The sequence below is a fragment of the Sebastes fasciatus genome, chromosome 7 (assembly GCF_043250625.1).
Source record: "Sebastes fasciatus isolate fSebFas1 chromosome 7, fSebFas1.pri, whole genome shotgun sequence".
In the NCBI taxonomy this organism is placed as follows: Eukaryota; Metazoa; Chordata; class Actinopteri; order Perciformes; family Sebastidae; genus Sebastes; species Sebastes fasciatus.
Window position 1 is genome coordinate 31,765,055 of NC_133801.1, and position 17,829 is coordinate 31,782,883.

General features: G+C 38.2%; 1 protein-coding gene across 4 annotated transcripts; it reads right to left on the minus strand.

The window, feature by feature from the left end:
- Positions 1 to 2,397: 2,397 nt before the first annotated feature.
- On the minus strand, positions 2,398 to 17,294 carry postnb (periostin, osteoblast specific factor b). 4 transcript variants are annotated; one of them, XM_074640319.1, is made up of 22 exons: positions 17,129 to 17,294; positions 16,496 to 16,594; positions 13,189 to 13,253; positions 12,826 to 12,983; positions 12,225 to 12,389; positions 11,986 to 12,132; positions 11,632 to 11,773; positions 10,467 to 10,679; positions 10,197 to 10,331; positions 9,378 to 9,526; positions 9,087 to 9,223; positions 8,762 to 8,892; positions 8,517 to 8,647; positions 8,113 to 8,215; positions 7,913 to 7,980; positions 7,513 to 7,558; positions 6,240 to 6,269; positions 4,468 to 4,728; positions 4,335 to 4,382; positions 3,391 to 3,447; positions 3,261 to 3,296; positions 2,398 to 2,587 (listed from the first exon to the last, which is right to left on the minus strand). In XM_074640319.1, exons 1-22 carry the CDS (start codon positions 17,257 to 17,259, stop codon positions 2,559 to 2,561), a joined length of 2,481 nt encoding a protein of 826 aa, XP_074496420.1. In that variant the 5' UTR covers positions 17,260 to 17,294; the 3' UTR covers positions 2,398 to 2,558. The 4 variants fall into 4 exon arrangements, with proteins under 4 accessions (XP_074496420.1, XP_074496418.1, XP_074496421.1 ...); XM_074640317.1 differs by having other exon boundaries at positions 3,261 to 3,299; XM_074640320.1 differs by lacking the exon at positions 6,240 to 6,269 and having other exon boundaries at positions 3,261 to 3,299.
- Positions 17,295 to 17,829: the final 535 nt, after the last annotated feature.

Sequence of the window (17,829 nt, forward strand, 5' to 3'; positions counted from 1 at the left end):
CAAATCCATAGCGGACATTTGGTATAATCCTCCAAACGGACAAACCAACAAACCAACGCTGGTGAAAACATAACCTCCTTCCTAGGCCTTTGGCCTTGGCGGAGGTGATAATGACTTCATCACCTCAAGCAGTGGCGAAACAGCTGCCTGGCTCAATAAAGCCTGTTGTTGCATGCTGTAAATTATTTTAATGCAAAATTACAGATGTACAAAAAAATGCTTTTTACATTTTGCCATGTTTGTGCTTTTGTATGTTGCAAGAGTTTGTGTTTGTATCTTGGCAGTTACTCGTCTTTTTACGCACTCCATCCAAGAAGCCATAAACAGCACTGAAGAGTTTTGCCCATGAGCCAGATAACAGAGGATCTGGCCCTGTTCCAAATGTCTGTTCACAACAGCTCACACACAGCGTCCCTGCAACCTCAGGGCAAATATTTCAACTGGCTGTATGGTTACAAACACCTGCTTAAATATGATTTATTCTGCTGAAAACATACAGTATAGCTACGCACTCAGTTAATCATTTCAATACCCACTGTAAATCAAATCATAATTACTGATGTTGAAGTTAAAATGAATGATTGATTTGTTTTCACATATATATATATACATATCACATATTTTCAACTTATGTAAGTTATTTGTATTTTTATCTACCATTTCGGTAACTCTTTTTATGACGCCCATGTCTACAATGCATTATAAACATACTTATAATGCATTACAATCTGCTTATTGCACTGTATAATTATAGTTATAAGCACTCACATATTCATAATGTGTTACATCAATAATCTTAACACATTATAAAGCTTTTTATATATAAGGTCAAGTATCATAATTGTACAAAATCCCCTATGTGCACTCCCAACTGACTGGTGCGAACGTTGGGGAGCGCACGGACATGCGCATTGCTGGCACCAGCTTCAGAGCAGTTCATTTAAGCTCAGCAGAGACAATTAACCCATTTTAACTTCTCCCTTGTGATTTGTGTGCGTGAGTGAATAAGAAACACACACATTCATTGTTGTAATCTCTCTACATTGGAATTAAAGTACTTTCTCAGAACTGATTCACTGGCAGGAATAATTTTATTCCATAGTTATCCAACCCGAACCAGTGCATCCCTGAGGTCCCCATCCTCACAATAATACTTATATTAATATGTAACATATAATTGCTGGTCACTCACTGACATTTTTTGTTGTTGTAAGGATCATAGTGTACTAAAATTCCGATAGAAATATATTATAATATTTTTATTATGTGATAAGAAGTTACTCTAAGTGGTCATTGTTTGCCTTCATAAAGTGAAAAATGTAATTAAATCTTTGCAAGAACAACAAACAAAACATTGTAAAATGAATTTTCACACAGTGAAATACTCAGCAATTTTTAAGTATTAATGATACTTGACCTTATAACTCCTTATAAAATGCTTTATAATGTGTTATGATTATTGTTATAAAGCATTATGGATATTTATGAGTACTTATAACTATAATTATACAGTACAATAAGCAGATTATTGTGCATTATAAGTATGTTTATAATGCATTATAGATATGGGCGTCATAGAAAGTGTTACCTAAGTTTCATGTACTGTATTAGATACATACTTTCCATGAAAAATGGAAAAAAGATTGTTATTTTGCATTAAACCCAGTTTATTTCATATTTTACATAATGTCTTCCTGAAAGTGTCCAAAAGTGGACTGCCAAGCTCCCGCTTAAACATACAGAAAAATGACTGAGCCATTGGAAAGGAAATATTAGAGTCTATTTTAAAGACCGCGTACTTGGAAATAAAAAAATGCAGACATAATATTTAGATTTGACATCGGATATTTTAGACTCTCTTTTCTGAACCACTGTCGACACTAAAGAGCCTTCCAAGTACATTAGAAATGACTCCAAACAACAATCTCTTCAGATTGTCCTTTTCAAATTGACATATTTATATAAAAGAATGCACTTTATTGGAAGATGTTTAAAAAATAGAAAGGAAACAATCTGCAATTGGAAACATCGATCCAAATGATACAAGCATAGACAAAATTTACAGCCACAGAAATGAAAAGAATGGAACAGTTTAAGTCTGAAAACACACCATCATTTCTTTTTCAATCTTTATAATGCTGAGCTTTATACATCTTCCCAAACAGCTAGTAAAATCTCCTATTTTTAACCTTCACCTTGAGCAAAAAGCATAGAGAAGTTTAGAGCTGAAATGTTTTTTTAAAGCTACTCTAATGGCTTGGATTTAAAATAGTTTATTGCTACCCTGACTTGCTCTGTGTCTTTAAAGTCATGCCAAAATGTTAATTTGAACACTGTTTACATATGCTGAACTCTTTTCAGAAATTACAGCCTAACAGATATACATTCAAAGCACCATTAAATTGTTCATGAGAATAGTTTTATTTTTTATCAACTATAACTTTTACAGTATATCTGGAATCACTGACATCTTAAGTGTATCCCCTGTATCAAAGTTTCAACCTCTGGGTTTGGTATCTTTCTGCCTTTACAACGTTGATATTCTCATCCGTCCATGCTCAGTTCCTTCCCCTCCTCCTGTTGCCAGCTGTTAAAAAAAAGGAAAGAACCATAAATACATGTCAGTCAGCCACTTCACTTTGAATAGATTATTATGAGAATGTAGAATATGTACGGCGTGGAAGTTTGGCCTATAGGCTCTGATCTCATCACTCTCCACAAGGAAACATCAAGCTCAGCACAGCATGGAGTGGGGAGTGATGATAATAACTTTACCCATACGGAGGCGTATGGACTCCGAGCCTAAAGGTGGATGCTTCAGTGGAGGTGTGGCTCATTAAAATGCGATACAGTATGAACAGAAGCCGCAGTGGCATTAGCCCCAAGAGTCAGCATAGCTTTCATGTGAGCGTTGTGGCGGCAAGCACGGCAGCAAAAGAGTGAACAGCGCACAGTCGGCTTAAAGGAATATGTGCTTATTTGCTTTCTTGACAAAAGTTAGATGAGAAGATTGATAAAATTCATGGTATCAGTCTTCTCATCCAACTATCAGCAAAAAAATGGCATTTCTCAAAATGTCAAATTATTCCTTTAAGTACACCTGCCATGATTGAAGGGGTATGTTGCATATATGATGCAGAGAGAAGTATATGCCATGTGAACATAGCAGCGGACTCGAGTTGACTGCCTGAGCTAGCTGAAAGGCTACGCTGCATTTATTACAAATGCAGGATTTTTTTAGATTAGCTCATTTTCTTTACCTACAACTCTTCGGGAACCAGTTCTTCTTGTACTGCCTTCTATAATGGCAAACATATACATATAAGTCCACACATTATTTATGAATTATTCTTTCCCAGTCACTGAGGTGTACGAACTGATAAAACTCACCTTGGATCATTTGGGTAATTCTTTCACTATCCCCTTCAAGGTTTGAAAGGTCAGTTTCTGAAGGAAAAAGAAAACATCCTTGAAGTGAAACTGGATTTTTTTGAGATGCATTGTACTGTGCTGTAAGAAACGTTTGCTTAAAAGAACAATCAGGTTGTATTATGGTTATTTTAGCCTTAATATAGAAATGATGAGCAATGATTCACATTGTACCCTAAACATGTACTTAAACAGCTGCAATTTCATGAGATTTACATAACATTTGTTTTATGGATGGAATAACAAGTTAGAGATTGATCAGTGCATTTTGTTCAGTCTGTATACACTCCCCTTTGGTCATATTATTGGTCAGTTTAAGATTGTTGGCTGCCATTGTTATGCAGCAAATTTAATTTATTTTAAGTCTTCACCCAATACAATCCATTATCCAGTATGTTTGTGTTATATTAATTTCTTATTTTTTCATCAGTTTAAGATTGTTGGCTACCATCGTTATGCAGATGACACCCAGCTTTATTTATAATTTAAATCTGACAATCTTACATATCTGGATAACCTACACTGCTGCCTTACTGCTGTTAAAGATTGGCTGTCACTGATTTTTTTACAGCTGAATACGGACAAATTACATTTTATTTAAGTCTATATAATCACCCAATAGCATCCATTGTGGTATGTTTGTATTATATTAATTTTTTTATTTTTTGAGTGGGATTACTTGTACATTACTTGAACTAGTGTGACTCTAACTTATACTATTTTACATTTATAAGTGATATACAAAAATATATCCCTACAAGTCCAACCACATTTACCACTGCAGAGAAGTGAGCAATACAACTTTAAACACCATTGATCATTATAGTGACTCAAACTAGGACAATAAGCCTCAATGCTTAAAATAATTAGAATTGTCCTTAAATTTCTGAATTACTTTCACTGACCTTCCAGGGCGATGTTGGTGGTGCCAGAACTGGCTGAGTACTGAGGGCCTGCAGACGACAGTAATTCATGAGCTTGTGATGTGATAAATGATATAAAACTACTGATGTATTGATTCAAGTAAAAAATATTTACCTTCAATGACTCTGGTGACCGTGGTGTAGGTGGGGTCACCTTCGATGACTCTGCTGACCCTGCTCTCACTTGAAATGACTCTGGTAACCTTGCTGACAATGGGGTCCGCTTGAACAACCCTCGTCACTTTGGTGACAACGGGGTCAGCTTGAACAATCCTCGTCACTTTGGTGATAGTGGGGTCCGCTTGAACAACCCTCGTCACTTTGGTGATAATGGGATCACTTTGAATAACCCTCGTCACTTTGGTTACATCAGGAACTATAAAAGCAAAGAAGACATGTTTCACTACATTGAAATTACAGGCAGCACAGCATTGCCCCTCGATACAGAGAATTTTCCATTTGTATGCAGGTATCATAACAAATGGACCTTTCACTGGATCAGAAAGTTTGCTTTGACAAAAACGTGATTCATAATCAAAGGATTTCTGCTATCTAGTTTTTAAATATTATTTTTGCACTGCTGTTTATTTTTATTCATATGGAAATATGGTTAATTAATTAATTCATTTTAAATATCCATTTTTATTGCTGACTGGTACAAGTCAGTAGAAAAGAGATTCTCTTTTCTTCTCTTTGATTAATGCTACTTTAGCTGTCAAACCCTGCTTGTGTGTGTTTGTTCATGTACTTACATATGTGTGTGAAATGATTAAGGAGTTAGAGATTGATCAGTATATTTTGATCAGTCTGTATACATTCCTCCTTGGTCATATTATTCGTAAGTTTAAGATTGTTGGCTACCATCGTTATGCAGATGACATTCGGCTTTATGTATCATTGAAATCTGATAATCTTTAAAATTGTGATACTCTACACTGCTGCCTTACTGCTATCAAAGATTGGATGTCACTGCATTTTTACAGCTGAATATGGACAAAACAGAAATCTTGGTCATTGGGCCAGACCAAGTTTCAAAGGCTATTAGTCCATACCTCGGACATTTAGCAGGGAATGTCAAACCATCTGCTAGAAATCTTGGTGTTGTGTTTGATCAAAATCTAAATTTTGACCATCACATTAAGAAATTGGTTCAGTTTTGTTTTCTGTAACTCAGAAATATGGCCAAAATCCGCTCAACCTTGCCTAAGAGCATCTTAGAGCAAATTATCCATGCCTTTATCTCTTCCCACCTGGACTATTGTATCTCCTTATTTTCTTTTTTAAGTGAGTCTGCAGTTGCTCAACCTGGTTCAGAACGCGGCAGCCAGGCTTTTGACAAACACTAAACGAAGACAGCATATTACCCCCATTCTGGCCCATTAGCTTCCTGGGCGCTTCAGAATTCAGTTCAAGATCCTCCTGATCACATTCAAAGCCCTCCATGGCATGGCACCCTCTTATATTTCTGAACGCATAACCCAATACTCTGCCCCAAGATTACTCAGATCTTCTGACCAATTGCTATTAAATACCATGCTTTTACTATTTTAGCGCCAACACTATGGAATTGCCTCCCCCTCATTGTCAGGTCAGCTGAGTCTGTACCACATTTTAAAAAACTTTTAAAAACACACTTTTATAGCCTGGCGTTTTTATAAGTTTGTTACATGCAAATCCTTTGGTTTTTGGTTTTATTTGTCTTTAATTCTGTTTTTTTATAATATTTTGCTTTTATCGTTGAGTATCAGCTCCCGTTTGATAAATTCTTGCTGTGTACGATTATGAAAACTGCTATGCCAATTCTATGCATGCGACATGCATATAATCTGTCAGACTTTACTGATTAGGAATCACATGATGATGATACTCTGATCATCATTACTGTACCTTCCTGGACGACACGAGTGATGATCCTCTCTAATAACAACAGGAGATATAAAGCCGTTAATGACAGTGAAGAATGCCTCTTAAAGGGGTAGTTTGTGTGTTTTGAAGTGGGGTTGTATGAGGGACTTATCCACAGTCAGTGTATTATCTTCAGTAGATGGTGTTTGGCACGCCCCCAGTTTGGAGAAACAGACAGGAGTACCAACACAAAGGCAAAGCAATGTACTGCTGTGGACGGAGCCGGCAGCAAAACAGATTTTAGTCATCTAAAAGAAAGGCTCACCAAAAAAATTTATATCAGTTTAAGTGTACGAAGAATATTTTCACTGCAGTCAGACAGCCTTTTTCGACTGAACTGAAAGTGCAATCTATGCTCTCTTCAAAGCAGCCAGACTCCAGTTCAGTTTTCTATCGGAAAATATTCTAAATATAGTGTACACTTAAACTGATATAATTTTTTTCAGGGGGTCTTTTCTTTTAGGTGGCTAAAATACATTTTGCTGCCAGCCCCCGTCCACAGCTGTACATTGCTTTGCTCCCATGTCGGTACTCCTGCCTGCCTGTATCTCCAAACTGGGGGTTTGCCGACCGCCATCTACTCTAGGTAATACACTGACTATGCAACATGTTCTCATCCCAACTTGTCATATACTGACGCTTTGTCAGACCCCTCGGCGTCACTTTTCGGTTGCAGTAAACATGTGCTTAATGAATTAAACAAAAACACTTGCTTAGGTTCAGGCAATAAAACCAATATAGTTAGGTTTAGACAGAAACAACATGGTTGGGCTGTACAGTAAAAATGACACTGAACATTGTGAACACAGCACATGAACGAACAGATTGTAACATGACGCACGAGACACAAACAGCGGTCTCCTGGATGAAAGTCTTGTGTTTGTTGGACCCATCCACCTCCCTTCCAGCCTGCACGTTGTGTCTCTTTTGCTCTTTAAACTACCACCACTGTCACCAAAGCACTTTCCCTGTGCATTTAATATTGATGTGGATGGGTTTACTTTGTAATTATTGGAAAGCCAGGTGCGTCTCCTACCAGCGCTAAGGGTACCTTATGCGTCGGTATGTAACGCCACGGCTGTGACAAAGCGTTGGTATTTGACGATCAGGGAATGAAAGGGCTGGACTATGGATAAATAAGCAAACTCATTCAACCCCACTTCAAAACACCCAAACTATCCCTTTAAGAGATTAAAAATACTGTATTGCAAAAAATAAAAACACAAATAAACCTAATGGTAATATTGATACTTACTCATAAATGTAAGGGGGATTTCCTGATATCTGAATCCTGAAATGTACTGTAAAGAAAAGGGCAAAAAATCTGTTACAGCAGATTACACATTAACAACATGATGTACAGTATGATCATTGTCATTCTTTGTGTTTGCTGCATAACAAAGCTTATAATCGGTCAACCTGTAAAGTAAAATAAACAACTGCTGAGTCAGAACGCCCTTGTTCAAAACTACAAGCTCGACACTCTGCACAGATGGTTTACAAGCAGGTTCTTGTCTTGTACTTTACGTTGAGAATTGTATTCTGGCAGCCACAGAAGGCATAAAAAACATCAACACCTGCTCACAGAAAACTGCACCCTGCCCTTTTTAAGCCTCAAAGCTTTAATAACGAGGAGTAAATCTTTTATATGACACCTTGATTTGCATGTAAGTGATGATCCTCCTCAGTAGCATGAGGAAATCCTGGCTTCCAACAGGGATATCTGGAAGAAAGAGCAGGGCGTTAACTGCAGTTGAGCCTTTACAACAGTGATTAAAGCAGTGCAGAGTGCATCTCTTGACAGATTTACAGAAGGAAGGGAATATTGACAGAAATGATTGAGTGAGAATTATACCTCCAGGATACAAGACTTGGTTGACGAAGTGAATGACTCCATTTGTGGCCATGATATCAGATTCAGGGATTTGGACCGAATTCACTTGCATAGAGCTGTTAGCCTGAGGGAGACAGTAAAAACAATTACTAATAAGAAAACCACAAAATGAGGGGCTTGAATAAACCTGTATTTTAAAATATGAGGAATGAGTTTGACAGTAAACAAAGTTAATAGCTTGCTGAGGTTACAGAGTTTAGAAATTGAGGACGATATTTTATCAGATAACAATTGACGCTATCATAATTGTACCGAACTTTTATGCTTAAAGATAACACAAGGTTCGTAAAGCTTGAATTGCTCAAGGTATAAAGTTTATTGACTAAAGATAAAATGTGTTCAGTCTTGCTGTGCTAAACACTTACAAGCATCACTCTGAGGTTGCTGCCCTGAAGAGACTTGAGAAGGTTTGTCACCCCAGCCTCCAAACCGCCACCAATGAAGACACCATTGTTGATGTGATACAAAAGGATCGTTCTGAGGGCATTTATGTCACCTGAAATAAAGAACGACAAACATACATTTATTAACTATCATTCATTTATTTTTTGTGAATTTCAACTAGCAAAATAAAACACATTAAAAGATAAAGAAAGTATGGGAGACCTACTCTTCAACAAGGACAAATCACTGTCGCTCAAACCAGCAAAAGCCTTATCGCTTGGGGCGAACAGAGTAAAGTCTCCCTCCTGTTTCAGCAGGTCAGTCAATTCAGCGGCTTCCATCAGAGACAAAAAGATCCTGCAGGACAGAGAAGAAAACAGTAAGTTGGCTGTTGCAGAAACCACTGTGGGCTGACGTATTGCAACAACAGCACTTTCTCTTTCCCATATGTGCCATGTGGATTTAATGGAAAGATACAGAAAGATGTTGTTTGAGTATTATGCTGCATTTAATACCACAGTCCATTTTCACTACCATTGCTCTTTACGTACTTGAACCCTCCATTTTCTGTCAGAATCTCAAACATAGATTTTTCCGCCGGTTTCAACAGAGTCCTCATGAGATGAAGGGCCCCATTGCTTCCTTCTTTACTGCCTCTTACCAGACAGGAATTCTCAATGCACACAGCCTGGAGAAATAATCCACAAGGTAAAGGCATTGGGATTAGTAATGTCTCAAGGATATGTGGATTGATGGTCAAATAACAGAGGTAATGCATATAGTGTGTGTTTAGTGGCACCCAGCCACAATTTTTTGGCACAACTTCAGAGAAGAGGACGCACTGTGCGATAGATGAAGACTCTCAGAAATTTCCCTGCGATGGTCTCCAGCCGCTGGCCACTGAACAACTGTCCCAGGACAATCTTGCTCTTCAAGATGTGGCTCTCCAGGATACTCTTGAGCAACCTCTGATCCATGGACATCACTTCATCTGTAGAGGAAAGAATGGTTTTATATTTCCCATTAAAAAGTAAACATACCAGCAACATTGTACATTTACATATAATGTATTGGCTTATAGCATCAGAAATGACATTTATAGTCTTATTATTTTTACCACAATGTCCAGAGAGCAGCAGCCACAACAAAAAGTGTGAGCAAAGACATATCTGCTATCAGTGACTTGATTTACTGCACAGTTAAAATCATGAGACATGATGTATTGTACATGATTGAATTTACAGTTGAATAAAAGGTTTTTGTTACATCCAGATGTTGCTTGTGCATTCCTTACACCCATTTAAAATCGTATGTCTATAAAGATAAAAGTATTCTGCCTCGATTAATTACAGATTCTTGTTACAGAAACAAAACATCTCTACTCCCTTCGGGTGAAGTCCAGGAATGTTTTCTGGGGGAGTGGGTTTTTGGTCTTGCGTGGCATAAAGCTTTTGCAATGTCCCAATAAATCCATGATTTCCCTGAAGCTCCATATATGTACATATCTATTAATTTCTGACTCAGCATGCAAGGGGAAATAATACATTTATTTTTTATTCCAGACTGTGACTGAGTGTGGAGCAAACAGGGTTCATATTTAGCCACCTGCTGAATGGAAAGCAGAGGGACGTTCATGATATAATGAACAGTATGTTACTCACCATTGAAGGCAACGTTGAGGGGAGCCAGCAAAGTGTACTCAGCGTCTGCTCTCATGGCAGCAGAAAGGCCCAGCTCGGACACCATGTCACCAAAGGTTGACTGGGAACTTCCCACCAGCTCCATCACCTGCTTAGCTTAAAGGGCAAAGGAAATCCCAACACCATTAAAATATGGATCACAGAAAAACATTATAAACATCTGGCATAATGTACATATTGATGTAGTAAACCAGGTATGCTTAAATAAGAGGAAAAAAATGGGAGTCTAACCTGAGTCTGGCATGAGCACTTGGTCAATAAGGTGGATGACACCGTTGGTGGTGACAATGTCCTTCTTGAGCACCATCTTGATGCCGTTGACTGTTAAGCTTTCACCATCACAGCCGATCTCAATGTTGTTGCCCTCCAGGGTCTCATAAGAGGTACCAGCCATGATGGCCTCAGAGCACTGCACGGAGTCCAGGAGGTGGAAATTCAGAAGAGCTGGAAAAGACAAAGATTTGAATAAATGTATGGTTTAGTTGTAGGTAGATGTTTATTTGAAAGCAGAGTAGGTCAGTTGGCTGCATGGGCTGTTGTATGTTCTTCCTCATGTTTCACTGCAGCTGAGGATATGATGCCCTGGGAGCCTGAGGACCCTTTGGAGCCCTCGGGTCCTTGAGTGAGAAGACTTGTGATTTCGTCACAGTTCTGTTTAACTTTGTGTGAAATGGTCTGATCTCACATTATACAGCGAGCTGTAGGCTAATAAAATGTTTTGGGTTGTTGCCAATTTGACCAGCTTGCTCCATAAAGCAGCTGTTTCCTGCCTCTCAGTGTTGACGCCAAACAAGATAAAATTTAAAATGTTGAAATTCTGCTTTTTTGTTGTTTTCTCCGCGATTTTTTCAAGAGCTTACGGTCACTGTATATTTGAAGGGTTTAACTTGCTCTAATTGACGATTATAGTGGCACAATTCTTGCAAATGTTTGAGAAAATAAAATAGCTACAGTATATTAAACCCGACTTACTCACAACATACTGTATATACCGGTAACTCTAAAAGAACGGAAAAAAACATTACCATAGTGCCAAATGATATGCTGCATTGTTTGACTTTCCACCAACCATTTCATGCGTGACTTGAAACTTGAGACTTATTTTTATTACTCATTGACCAAACTGTTATGTACAGCTTGCCAAATCTGTGTAAGCTCCAAATCCATTGCGGCGTCATCTGTTTTGGATTGGAAGAAGTTGTATATGTAAAAAAAATAAATCACTTTATGGGCAACTAAGTCTAGGAAACATGCCGCCAGGGAATCACCGCATTTCTTTTCTGGCACCTTCCTGTTCCTGTTTCCTGTCTCCACTGCAATGTTTTAAATGGTCTCGAGTGATCTTTGGGGCATTAAGGAACAGCGGCAGACCTCTGTGAATAAAAGTCTGGTTTACCTTTGAGGACCTCCTTGTCACCCTGAAGTCTCTCCAACACTTCGCTGCCCAGAGTCTCAAAGGCTTCGTTGGTGGGGGCAAAGAGAGTGTAATGTCCTGGCTGACCCAGCTTCTCCAAGAATCCAGCATTTAGAGCCACATCCTAAATGGTGATTTCAGCGAGATAGAGTAGTAAAAACATTAGCAGGAGATAGACATAACAATCTAATCATCTGAAAAAAAGGATTTTAAAGTAACTAAATCACAAAATTTGTACTCATGTACCTGTAATATTTGCTAAATTGCTCTGCATGCTTGTATCTTAATAATGTGTAACATGTGTTTGCATATCTATCCCTGTATATATTTACTCACACTCAGAGTTGTCAGGTCATCGTCAACCTCAATGACGTCCTGGATTGTGTTTCCAACAGCGCTGATAACACGGTCAATGACATGCACAACTCCATTGGTGGCTACCTGGTTGCCATAGATAATCCTGGCGCAGTTCACAGTCACCACCTGCACATAACGTACACTTCAATGTTATACCAGTGAAAAGTGTTTTTAGTACAACTACAATAGGACTGATAATACTGAGTGATAATACTCACCCCATTGGAGTAATGGTTGATATGGAGACCAAGGTCGTTGTACATGGAGGTGACCGCCATTCCATTCTTTAAATCTTTGGTCAAGAAGCGTTTGTTGGCCATGTGGTAATGCAGAGCGTTGTACAGCTCAACGTTGACATTGCTGACCAGTGCACTCCTTACTTCCTGTTAGGTGAGGAAAATGAGATGTTAAAACCTCACAGACAGAGAGCCTCCACAGCGTTTTGTTTCATTGCAAAAGATGCTAAAACTCCACACCCTCAATCCTTTAATAACTCATTACAAGCGAAAGTTTCTGATCACTGCATCTACTTCTGAATTTGCCTCTCTGGAACACAGCACTTTATATATATATATATATATATATATATATATATATATATATATTCTGTATATATACTGTATATATTGTGATGTTTTAATTTTGTCTCATGTTTTATTGCACTAGTCGTACTTATGTTCTATCTTCTAATGTCTTGTCTCGCCTTGCCTTCTGTCGTTGCCTCTTGGCCAGGTCGTCATTTTAAATGAGAATTGGTTCTCAATTAACTTATCTGGTTAAATAAAAGGTAAAATAAAATAAAAATAGTTTTTGACTCACTTCGTCCAAAAGCTCCCAGGCCTCGTTGCTGGGGGCAAAGAAGGTGAAGGATCCAGATCCCTCGATCTCAGGCCTTAGCTTAGAAAGATCAGAGTACTTTTGGGTTGAGGTGGCCTTCACCAGACCCAAGGTCTCGTACACATTGTCAATCGGGGCCACTAAGAAAGAGATTTACAATAAGCAGTATCAGATGTCAGCCTGCCATTATGATAATAAACTCGAAAAGAAAGACTCGACATGTGTCGACAATATGCTGCACCATCCTCTTCTAGTTTATTTGGCCTAATTTCAGAAATAGCAAACAGCTGCTGTACAGTTGGCCTCATCTAACCTTTATACATTGACTGCATTGTAGCACTGTACCTGCAGGGCAACCGCGCATGCCCTCGAGCTTCATGTACCCTGGGCAGCACTCATAAAGCACAGTCCTGCAGGCAAAACACACAGATCAGAAATGTGAGTATCATCTCAAGTCAGTAGCACATCCCTTGAAATACTGTTTGCAAGAATCTTTCAACATAGCTGTGTAAGAAATTTGTATTCTTTCTGGCTGCCGTGTTTTGAGCTGAATCATCATTCCACTTTGGTCTTGTGTATTCAGTGTTTCCAGATGTGACTCATTATCTCCTTCATTACCCAAACAAACCATGTGACCCTACAGCTTAGGCCAAAACCTAATGGAAAGGGTGCCTGGAGGATTAGGCTACCATTACATTAGGAGATTTATATTACCAGGACTTCCACTTTGAAGCTAAACAATTAGTTTGGACTTACTTGGCATTTGGTGAACCTCAGAAACATTTTGGCCTTGAAAAACTGCCGTGTAATTAGAGCTGAGTTTTAGGAAATGTTGGTGGTGACACAAAGAACATTTAAAGGGTTTGGTGGTCTTTATGGAAACACTAGCGCTAATCTGAAAAGCAACGTTATTCAATTGTCACCAGAGTTTTTAGAGCTTTTTTTTAAACAAAGTTTTATAATTTAGAGAATAAGCATTGTGATTTCTGTTTAGATAAATTAGATACACATGAGAAATGTTTATTTGCTGTAGCCCGTATCACCGTAACCCAAGAAGGATAGTAAAATTCAAAGTGCAGCTGCTACATATAAACATGAGTATACCCCTTGTGTCAGCAGGTTTCGAACATGTTGGAATTATATAATTGTTTCCAGACATTTGCAGATGTACATTTCACTTCAAATAACTAACAGGTATGCAACAATAAAAAGAACCACAAGACATAAAAGAGCAGAGTTGGCTGGGGAGTTCATTACTGCAGACTGCCCAGTTTTTATTGTTAATAAACTCTATCAAGGAAGCTGCTTCTTCCCCAATTAATCAGCTCAACATGATTAAAATAATCATGACAGATGGTAAGAACATTATCAAGTCTGTGATCACTTACAAATGGCACAATGTAACAAGTAGCTATATTTTTGGTTGTGAACTGGTTCTACATAACACAAAAGGAGGAGGAAGATGCAGTTCCTCCTCATCAGTGGTTTCCCTGTGAGACCTAAACACCAGGAAAGCTTCATATGTGTCCAATGTGTAGTTCAAAACGGACAATATAGTGACTTTGTCGGCATGGTTAGGGACAAACAAAGACGTAATTGGATTGAATGATTGGATGACTAAAAGATGCTACACGTGCAGTAATTTAAACAATTGCTCTTGGGAAAAACAAGTTTAACAGTATAGTGAGATTCCAACACTTCATAAAAATGAATTAAGCTTTTGTTTGAGCAAAAAGAAGAAGAAGAAAAACATGTGCCAGCTGTCTCACACGGGGTACAGACCGAGGCCTCTGGGCCACGGCTAACTGCACCTCTTTAACAGCTGTATTTGAATCAAGCTGAATGGAGTCGGAGGGACTGGGATGAGATCACACAAGCCCCATTGGGGCAGAGTCAGCAAAACCCTCGCTACATTGCTCTCCCACACTGAGGGATTGTGTCTGGCCACGGCGTAGGAAACTTCTGACTTGTCAGCATCTCTATAAAAGTGCTGTTCCAAGAATCATGATTATTTCTTCAGACATAACATAAGCTGTATGTGGCTTTATTCCAATTCAACCCATCACTAATGGGCAGTTTAGAAGTACGGCTGTACACAGTTTTCTTGGAGACAGAGCTGCACTGGAAGCAGACATATTATCATTTGTTGAATTAAACCTCAGTGGGACAGGAACAAGTTCTTTGGCTGGCCAAATAAAGTTAGACACAGCATCAACTGCCAGAAACTACTGTAAAAAGTGCAATTTAAGCCATATTAGATCATGTTGGTCAGTGGGTTAGCCTGAATTATTTTATGTGTTCAAGATGGTAATGCTTTCCTGTTGCTTCTTCAGTAGCCATACAGTAAGAGAGATATGTATTATATTGTATACACAAGTTAACCTTTGGGGAAATTTAAGTTATACCAATTCCATTTAGCATAAAATGTGTTGTCCTGATTGGTCCAAATCAGTGTGGGACAGGAACGCTGATATCAAAGCAAAAATTTACAGCTGATTAGTGAAATTGTTTGCATTTAAATCAGCTCCACTGAAACGTATGCTGACTGAAACAATTATACATATAATTGAACTGAAATACAGATGTTTTTTGTTATGTGAACATCTGGGGAGTTTATCGAAGACCGGGTGGGAGGAACGATGGGAGGGTTATACTGTAGGTTTGGCAGGTAATATGATCTGTGTCTCAGTAACTAATGTGTTTTCAGTTTATCTTTAATAGACCAACTAATCTAAGTAAACTTTATCAAATAATAAGAACCTTTCTCCAGCGCGGCTCTGCTTTGAAGAAATTTGTGTAACTCAAACTGGAATCGAGTAGTTATAAGTTGTGCTTTCAGGACACCTCGCATCATCATACTATAACAGGTATAAATCAGTGAACTAGTTTACCGTGTGAATTCAACTTTGGCCCAGTTATCTTTTGATTGATCCCACGCTCCCATGTCAGACTCCCATTGAAATAGATAAAATTCTTTGGCTGTTTCTAACACTATCATTTGCCAAGTTTAATGAGCAGTGTGTATTCATCATGAAGAACTAAGCCTGTTTAGAGTGCTAAGCATGACTTAGGCATAATAGAGGGAAAGCTGAATGTGTGTGTGTCTGTGTGCGCATATAGAGAGAGGGAGAGAGACTGTAAAATAGCCATGGCTACGATCCATGTTTAAACACAAAAGTGCTGAGGGGGCCGGAATAATAAGAGAAAAGAGGTTGTCCAGAATGACTGAGCTGAATGCTTTTCCATTCATGAATACAGTCAACATTTTGCAGCCACATCATAGCCTGGAATCAGTGGTTCACCGCTCAATGACGTCCAGGCTTCCCAAGTTATGAAAACCCTAACGTACAGTTTACAAGATCGAACCGTCTCCAATACAAAGGATTTAGGGCCTGCCTCCACAAATGTGTTTTTCATTTTAAGCGGTAGTTTAGTTCAGAGTGAGATAACAGATGTCTATCTCTATGGAAACATTAACGTTTCCATGAAAACCCTTAAAGAAGAAGCAGTAGAAGAAGCGAAATGCCATATTTTCAAAAACATACAGAAGCGATGCTCAGGTAAAACTTTTTAGTCGTTGAATTTGCTTGTAATGTTCATCTTTAAACAGGAGAAACAACTTGTCCTATTGGAAACATGAAACAACACTTACGCTTTCTTTCCACAGATGGCCCCTTGGTACCAATTACGACAAGTGCTGAAGTACTTCTTCTTGGTCCCCATGACTTGCTGGAGTGCGCAGACATTGGGTCTGATGAGAATTGAGGGTGAAAAAAGAGATAAAGCATTAATCAGCAGGTAAAACACAGGAGTAAGATTCTATGAATCTCTGAAGTAATTCACATTTGAATTATTATGTGACTAACAGCCCTGCTGGGTAAGACACCAGACTGCCAAGTGTGAATATTTGGCAACTACCCCTGCTGCTTCTGAAACCAGTCAAATATGAGTGATTATGACATCCACGCCTGCTGGATATGATATTGGTTTGTCAGATTTTAGTTATAATTCTAAGTGAAATGTAATATAATTAAATAACATATGCCATAATTTTAAACAGTTAAACAATTAAAATGTGTGAAACAACTTTGACTGCATTCAAATATAGCAAATTTCATATAAAAACGGAAAAGAGACAAATGTGCAGGAATGATAAGAACTACTGCCGCTTGTTATCCTCAAAGCCCAATACTACTGCATGCAAAATGAACTAATATGACTTCACAAAGGTGTAAAAAAACAACAACTCCAACATAATCATAATGAAAAATATGAATAAGCTTACCCTTCTTTTCTTGCCCTGATGCGACTGTGGGCAACTATTTTGTCATAAGCTGAAGATTCAGCCTTGTCAAATGTAGAGAGCACAAAGAGTGTAAAGGCAGCTACAAAAAGGAGCTTCATCTTTGATTTCATATAGCTAGCCCCTCCAGACCCAGAGTGATGGGAGCAGACTCAGAGTGGGAGTTTATATACCACAAGGCTCAAGGAGTATGGCAACATTTCATGCATGGATGGACCACCCAGAACCTTTTCAAAACCACATTTTTATATACAAATGTACTGGGTTTGTATCATTTTTTTTTGCATGTAATGAATTATGATGATTTGTATGTTTGGATTTATTTTATATATCAAACAATTTATGGAGGTCCATTTAAAAAACATAAAATAAATGGGACCACCATTACATTCACAAAATGTTTTGTAATCTTTGCCATTCTTCTTTTATGCACATTTAAAAGGTGCACACATTTTGATGCATTTCTCACAAAAATCTTGACGTTGAAACATTCTAAACTTGTTTATTTCACTTTTTTAAAAGAATTTTCTAGAAGTCACATTACAACTCTAGCACAAAGTTACTTGTTTAAGAAAGCTTTAACATAAAAGTAGATTGCATTGCAAATAAGTAAAATTATCTGGACACATTTGCACACTTTTTGTTAAAAACACAATTTAGGATTTTAAAGCTCAACATTAGGC